Source organism: Elephantulus edwardii, unplaced genomic scaffold (assembly GCF_000299155.1).
Source record: "Elephantulus edwardii isolate Elephantulus edwardi_28Jun2011 unplaced genomic scaffold, EleEdw1.0 scaffold00057, whole genome shotgun sequence".
Classification (NCBI taxonomy): Eukaryota; Metazoa; Chordata; class Mammalia; order Macroscelidea; family Macroscelididae; genus Elephantulus; species Elephantulus edwardii.
This window is the reverse complement of record NW_006399807.1, coordinates 6,433,326-6,441,411: the sequence shown is the minus strand read 5'-3', so window position 1 is coordinate 6,441,411 and position 8,086 is coordinate 6,433,326. Positions and strand designations below refer to the sequence as shown.

General features: G+C 42.7%; 1 protein-coding gene across 1 annotated transcript in view; it reads right to left on the bottom strand.

Moving 5' to 3' along the window:
- Positions 1 to 6,476: 6,476 nt before the first annotated feature.
- LRRC52 (leucine rich repeat containing 52) overlaps positions 6,477 to 8,086 on the bottom strand; it is a 36,251-nt gene continuing 34,641 nt past the window's right edge. Inside the window, exon 2 of the mRNA XM_006887376.1 lies at positions 6,477 to 6,799. Within this exon, the coding sequence (XP_006887438.1) occupies positions 6,477 to 6,799 (323 nt within the window). The remainder of the gene's footprint in view (positions 6,800 to 8,086) is intronic.

Sequence of the window (8,086 nt, the reverse complement as noted above, 5' to 3'; positions counted from 1 at the left end):
AGGTTTGTCCTGGAGAGGGTGAAGCCAGAAGACTCTTTGGAGTCAAGGATTCTGAAGCTTCGTCTGACATATTTTGGGCATGTTGCAAGGAGGGACTGGTCCTTGGAGAGGGACATCATGTTTGGCAGAGTGGAGGGGCGGCGAAGGAGAGGAAGACCTTTGATGAGATGGATCGATTCTGTGACTAGAGAGGTGGGAATAAGTGCATTTGAGATGGCTAGGTTGGCCCAGGATAGAACAGCATTTAGAGTTCTTGTACATAGGGTTTCTATGAGTCACAAGTGACTCGATGGCACATAACAACAACAAAAACAACAATGCCAAGGGTGTTGATTGGTCACCCAAGCAAGATGAAATTGTTGACAATTCCAGTTTTTTCTGCATCTATCATGATGTTGCTTATTGGTCCAGTGGTGAGGATTTTTGTCTTCTTGATGTTGAGATGCAATCCATAATTGAAAACTTAGTGTTTGGTCTTCTGAAGAAAGTCTTTCATGTCCTCCTCATTTTTCAGCAAGCAAGGCTATGTCATCTCCATAACTAAGGTTGTATATGAGTCTTCTTCTGCTCCTATTGGCACATTTTTCTTCATAGAGTCCAGCTTCTTGAACTGTTTGCTTAGGGTGCAGATTGAATGGACATCGAGAAAGGATACAACCCTGACACACACTGTTCCTGATTATAAACTATGCAGTTTTCCTTTGCTTTGTTCAACAGCAGCTTCTTAGTCTACTCTCCTTGTTTTCTAACTTGACTCCCTTTAGTCTCTTTTCTGTCTTGCAATTGAAATGAGATTCCGCAAACACAAATTGATCCATGTAATCATCATGCTTAGGGCTCTTGAATGTACCTTGGAGGCTATATGATAAAGTTCAAATGTTCCATCAGTGCAATCTTCAATTAGAGTACACGCTCAATAAATGTTTGTGACTTATTGTGGGAAGTGAGTGATAGTAGGAAGACCCAGGGACAATCTCTGAAGAGAAGCTATTTTGGAAAGCTGGAACTCAGATTTACTTTGCAATAACTTTCTCGGCAGCTTTTTTATCCCTAAAGCTAACAGCTAATCTTGAAAAAAAAAAGAAGATAGTCTTGATTAGTAAACTAGAGAAAATAGTGTATTGTCAGAGGTGTTTAGACTCCCAACCTTGTTAACTGTTAATTGTGAGTAAATGATGTAATCAATTGAATTCTATGGATGTTTTGGTGACATAGTGGGGTCATCAACCCAAAGGCAGGTGGTTGGGACCCACCAGCTGCTCCAAGGAAAAAAGATGCACAATGTCCCTCCCACCCCACGTAGTATGCAGCCTATGAAAACTCAGGGGAAAATCAGCTGTGAGTCAGTTCTAACTTGACTGCAATGAGTGTGAACAAGTTATTTTATGGATTTAATTAGGTACCCCAAAAGGTATGTTAAAGACTGACCCCTTATATCTTTAAATGTGACTTTGTTTGTGTAGACGGTCTTTCTTTGAAGATAGCGTCAATCAGTTTGAAAAGTGGTGGAACCACAGTATCAGGGTGGGTCCTAAAGCTTAATAGTAGTATCTTACATAAGAGGAAAAGGTACAGACAGACTCACAAGAGGAAGACTATACATGAAGAGGCATCTAGAAGTCCAAGAATGTCAATAAATGTCTGGGGTTACTAGAAGAGAGAAAGAAGAATCTTTCCTCCCTACAGCTCTGAGGATATAGCCCTGTTAATACCCTGAATTTGGAATTCTGAACTATAGAACTATGAAACCATAAATGCCTGTTTATATAAGTCACTCGCTTTTTCATATTGTGTTGTTGCAATCCTGGGGAGCCAAATTTTCTGTAAGTCTCAATCATATCCACTTCATAGGGGTACTATAATAATTAAATGAGCACACATACATACTCATACCCACTTCAAAGAGTATCTGACATATAGAAATGGTCAATAACTATTGTTGTTACATGCTGTTGAGTCACTTGCCACTCATAGTGACCCCTATGTACAATAGCCCTGAAACCTGCTTTATCCTGTGCCAACCTTAATATCTCTGAAACACCTACCCTCATTACCCCAGTCACTGGATCAATCCATCTCATCCAGGGTTTCCTTCTCTTGAACTTCCCCTTCACGCTTCCAAGCATGATGCTCATTTCCAAGAACATGCTTGCAACATGCTCAAAGTGCATCAGACGAAGCCTCAGAGTCCTTTTCTCCTGGGAGCAGCCTAGTTTCACCCTGTCCAGGATGAACCTGTTCTTCTGGCAATCCATGGTATATTCAGTACTCTTCCCCAGCACTACAGCTCAAAGGCATCAATTCTTCTTCTATCATCCCTAGTCATTGTCCAGCTTTCTGATGCATAGTAAGCATTTGTGAAGACTATGGCCTCGATCAGACACACCTTGGTCTCCAGATTGATGTTCTTCAGTACTCTGGACAGGACCATGACAGTTGACTTTCCCAGTGCAATGTGTCTTTTGATTTCCTGGCTGCTGATACCAAGAGTGTTGATTGTGGAGCCAAGCAAACTGAAGCTGTTAACAATCTCAATCTCTTCACCATCTATCATAATGCTGCCAATCAGTGCAGTGAGACTGAACTTCAATCCATATTGAAGGCTACAGTCCTTGACCTTCTGTTTTGTTTTGTGTTTTTTTTTTATAAGATTCACTTCCCCCCCCCACCCCCCCTGGCACAGGAGGAGATTTCTCCTCGTTCTCCAGCAGAGCATCTGGTGGATTTGATCAACAGGGCTTTGGGATTGCAGTGCAGCTTCTTGCCACTAGGCCATCAGAGCTCCCTAGTTCTTGATCTTCTGAAGCAAGAGCTTCAGGTCCTTCTCAGTTTCAGAAAGTAGGGTTGTGACATTTGTATAAAGCAGGTTTTTGAGTCTTCCTCCAATCCTGATGCCACATTCCTTCTCATAGGGCCTGGCTTCCTAGATGGTTTGTTCTGCATACAGATTGGAAAGATATGGCGATAGGACAGATTCCCGGTGTACACTGTTCCCAATTTTGAACCGTACAGTGTTCCCTTGCTCTAGTCTGACAACTGTCTCCTGTTCCAAGTATATGTTTTGCATAAGCACAATCAAATATTCTGGGATTCCCATTCTTCTCAGAGTCAGCCACAATTTGTTGTGATCTACACCATCAAATGCATTTTCATAGTCAATGAAACACAGATAGACATTCCTCTGGTACTCTCTACTTTCAGCCAAGATCGATTATCTAACATTAGCTATAATATCCCTATTACCAAGGCCTGCTCTAAACCCAGCTTGCACTTCTGGCAGTTCTCTGTTGATGTGGTGGTAGTCTGACAATTTTTTTAATAATTTTTAGCAGAATCTTGTGATATTAATGATATTGTTTGATAATTTCTGCACTCTGTTGGATCACCTTTCTTTGGAATGGGAACAAATATAGATCTCTTCCAGTCAGCTGGTCAGATGGTTGTCCTCCAGATTTCTAGGCACAATTTGGTGAGCACATCCAGGGAAGCGTCTGTTTGCTGCAATATGTCTATTGGCATGCCATCAATTCCTGTGGCCTTGTTTTTGCCAATTCTTTTAGAACGGCTTGAACTTCTCCCTTCATCACCACAGGCTCTTGCTCATATGTTGTTTCATCAAATTTTTCTGTGTTGGCCAATTCCTTTTGGTACAATGACTCTGTATACTCTTTTCATCTTCTTTTCTTCTTTTAATGCTTCCTGGATCTTGTAATATCCTGCATAAACCATTGTTGACTACTGCAACTCAAGGTTTTTCATAAGCATTAGTTATATTATTATCCATTAATTGCTTTGAGAGAGAAAGATGAGCAATCTCCTCTTCTGTGATTCATAGCCTCTGAAAAACTCATGTGAAGGGTCAGCTCTGTGTCTGTTCTGACTTCATAGCAATGGATTTGAGGTTTTTTATAATTGGTAATATTTTTATTCTCAGTATCCCTATATGGTGTAAGTATTGCAGTTATTACTATCGGCAGATGATAGAACTGAGGCAGAGAGAAGTTAAAATAATTCAAAATCACTTGTAATGTTCTGTGTTTCAGAATGAGCGGTGGGTTGGAATTTAGGTAGAATGTAAGCATAAACACTTATTGGGGTCCTATTTTGTATAAACACACAACTGTCATTGTCTTTGAGTTGGAACTGTTTCATAGCTGACCTTCCACTGAGTTGAGTGTTCAGGATGCTATAAACTGCATTGGAGAAGACTGCCCACCTTGTGCCTATGTCAGTGAATTCAAGTCACCACTTTTGTGTTAACAGCACAACTGCCTATGGACAATGACACCAGGGTTCTCTATTTTGTATAAGACATCTTCTAAATGCTAAGTCAGTAGAGAATAAGAACACAGTCTTATCCTTGAAGGTGATTACAAGGAAGGACATTCGAGAGCTTCCAGGGTGATAAGGACAAAATCGGAGTAAAAATCGAGCCCCTGTCCAGGAGTCTTTGCTCTTTAATTATTGTATCTAGGAAATTGGGGAATGTGCTGATTAGAAGTGTTTGCAAGTTGCAGTTGATTTATGGAAATAATAACATACTTGGTTGGAGATTTTGACCCGAGTATTGAAGATTGAAGCTAGCTTGATATGGGGCTTTCCCTGGAGGACAAACCATCTGGAGTGGGTATTTGAACCTCAGTTGAGGCACCCTCTTTTCTGCTCTTTCTCTGCCTCATATTGCTATTTGGTAGGTCCCTGTATATTCTCTTTCAATATTGCTCTGACCAGTATGCAGTCTTGAGAACCTAATGTAGCTTCATGAGGAGAGTTCTGGAGGAACAGTGGTTAAAGTGTGTGTCTGTTAACCAAAAGGTCAATGGTTTGAACCCATCAGCTTCTCCATGGGAGAGAAATGTAGTAGCCAACTTCCATAAATATTGGAAACCCTACTTTGACCTACTGGATTGTTGTGACATGGAAATAACTAGATGGCAGGGAATGGTGTAGAGCTTTGGGAAAACGAGGTAATAATGATTATTTGATGTGGTTACTGTGAGAGTTACACTGATAAGAAAATATGTGTGAAATTGGATCCAAGTGAAAATGGTGGCTGCCTCTGTAGGCCCTGCCCCTTTGTTTTATCCAAGGGCTATATGATGAGCCCTTAGTTATGTTTCTGAACATTTCCTAGTGTAAAAGAAAGAACATGACCTTTGGGAAACAATACTACTTACCTGTAGCTGGCTTAAACTAGCCAGGCTTCAATTTTCAGATAGTATTGATTTCATAAGATGAAGACTCACGGGCACATTCACTTAATGCCAGCTCATCTCACTGGTTCTGTATTTTCCTGTTTTGTTCACATGAATGTTGATTTCCCCATAATGTGTTTACACTTTGAAGAGAGGTCTTGAATCTTGTATTCCCTGTATCCTTGCCCCAGCACTTAGTTTTGGACTATAGTAGGTGCTCACTAACCATGAGTTGGCCTGGGTTGAGGGGAGCATCCTTGGTATTTTGATGTAGTTTCTGAAGGTAGTACAAATAGTTTGCATTCCATTACCAACTGGAAAGTTGTTGGTTCAGACTCCCTCAGTGGTTCTTGCTAACTACGTTTGAGTTATCCAAACTGACTGGATGAAAGGCAAACCCAAGCACAGCAGGCCCTGGGCCGTCCCTATGATCAGTTATGCATGGGACGCTTACTTCATCATAGTTCACTGACTAATTTTTCGAAGTAGGCTCCCAGACTCTTTACCCTGTTTGTCTCTGTTAAGATTGTTGTTGTTAAATGCCATTGAGTCATACACAACTCGTAGCAACCCTATGAGTGAAAGACCTGAACATCTGTATAACTTTCATCATTTCTCCACATTCATAGAGTTTCCAGAAGAAAGCTATTTCAGAAGTGGATGCCACTCCTGCTTCAAGCTTGTTTTAATCGGAGAGCTCCACCAAACACTGTCCACCATGGGTAACCATTATCACATTTGACACATCAGTGTCACAGTGTTTAGCATCACAGCAACTATGAGTTACCTCTCTACAGCAAATGGACAGACCAATGCTATACCCAAACAATTAAAAGCAGGTCTGAGGGTGGCAAATTAAAATCACCCACTTTTGACTGGGTAGCATCACTTTCTGCCCACCAGGCCCACAGAGCTTTCTCTATGTTGGTGGTGGTGTTAAGTGTCGAGTCGTAGACAACTTTATGTACTTTAGAGTACATAGAACACTGTGGAGTTATTCTGCTGTCTACACATGAGTCAGAAGGAAGTAGACTGGCAAAGTTTTTAAAATAGCTTTCTATCCCATCAACAACATCATCCCATCCTTTTTTAGTTCAAAGAAGTGCCTGCGGGCTGCTAGAGTAGGAAAAGACCAACCCATTGAAATGGCCACCAAACTATTCATTTATTTTGCTAAAAGGTTTCAATCTCTAAAGCAGCGCTGAGAGGATGGGAAAGGGAGGAAGGGCAGGAAAACAGCAAGGAGCCGTGGAAGGCACATCGGACAGCTGCCCCCGGCCACTAAATCAGCTGAGGGAATCCATCGTGGGTCGACTCGCTCCTGTTTTGAAAAATCTTGCTGACGTCCAGCCTCTGCTTGCCTTCGTCCTCAACTTCGTCCTCCTCGGATTTGCGGCGGGCGTTCTCGTAGAGCACAGCGCACATGCCCGTCAGCCAGGCTGCCACCGTCCCGGCCGCAAAGATGCAGAAGCCGATGAGCAGCAGGAAGATGTAGTCCTGGCGGTCCAGGTGCGTGATGCACATGTACCGGAGCGGGTTCCCCACCTTGGTGATGGGCCACTCCACCAGCTCCGTGGGCTCAGAGCACGTGGCATTTTGATCATCTGTGAGGGGGGAAAAATCACATCAGGCTCCCTGGTGAAACTCCCAGGGTCCCAGGGCCAGAATGGGCTCTCAGACCTTCTGTCTCACTTACTCAACGTGTGACCTCAAAGTGGGTAGAAGCATTGACATCACAGGGACCTTGTTCGAAATACACTCTTTTAAATCCCACCCCAGACTTCCTGGTCACAGGCTGCAGCTGCACAAAATCCCCAGGGAGTTGGCATTAAAGTTGAAGACATGTTTAGACTACCTCTTGCCTACAGACAGCTGCATCCAGGCCACCTCATCAAAGTGAGTTTGCTTCCTAGAGATGCCCAAGGAAGGAGACGCCAACATGGGGCCTGGGAGGTGGGAAAGTTAAGCAAGACTTCTTTCTGTGTTCATCATCCCTCTCTTCTCCCACTTCTTGACCCCTACCCTTTCCACTTTGACCGCTTCCCCTCACATGAGCCTGCCCAAGGACCACCAGTACTGCCCAAGGATGTTAAGTCTCTTGGCTCAACTCTAGGGAGAGGTAAACTTCTCTGAAAATGTCTACTAGGTCATGTCCCTTCCTCTCACACTGCATTCAGGGGACATGGGAGTCGGGGAAGGGTTTAGGAGAAAGAGATGTGTCTCCTGCATGGTGATGTTGGCAGCTACTGGTTGAATGCGTGACCTGAGTCTTCTGTCCTGTTTAACAGCTGACTCAGAGCCTGGTCACTTCTCTGAGCACCACCGCGCACCAGGTGCTGTGGTTTTCAGGACATAGCAGCAAGAAGAGTGGTCTCTAGAGGAAGATAGACCACGGCTCAAGTCTGCACCCTATGATAATGTAGTTCTGTAATCTTTGGCAGGATATTTCATTTAATCTTTCAATCTAATTTTTCTCATCTTACAAGTGTAGAAAATGGTACTATTCCCAAGATTATTGAGTCAACTGACATCATCAGTAGAAAGGCTAATTATTGAGTCTGGTGTACAATATTCAAAAGTTCTAACCTCAACCATGCATTTTTTTAAACCAATTTTGTGTGTGTGTGTACACCATCAAATCAAATCTGACTGGTACAGGAGGAGATTGACCCTCCTTCTCCAGTAGAGTATCCCGTGGATTTGAACTGCATCATGGCAAATATTTTTTTTTTTGCAAATATATTTTTTAAGAGACATAAATGCAGGTTATACACATGGATTCCACCTGATGGTATGCGTAGGAATCAGATGGATTACATCTGTGGAAAGAACCACTGGAGAAGCTCAATATCAGCTGTGAAAACTAGGCCAGGAGCGGATTGTGAAACAGA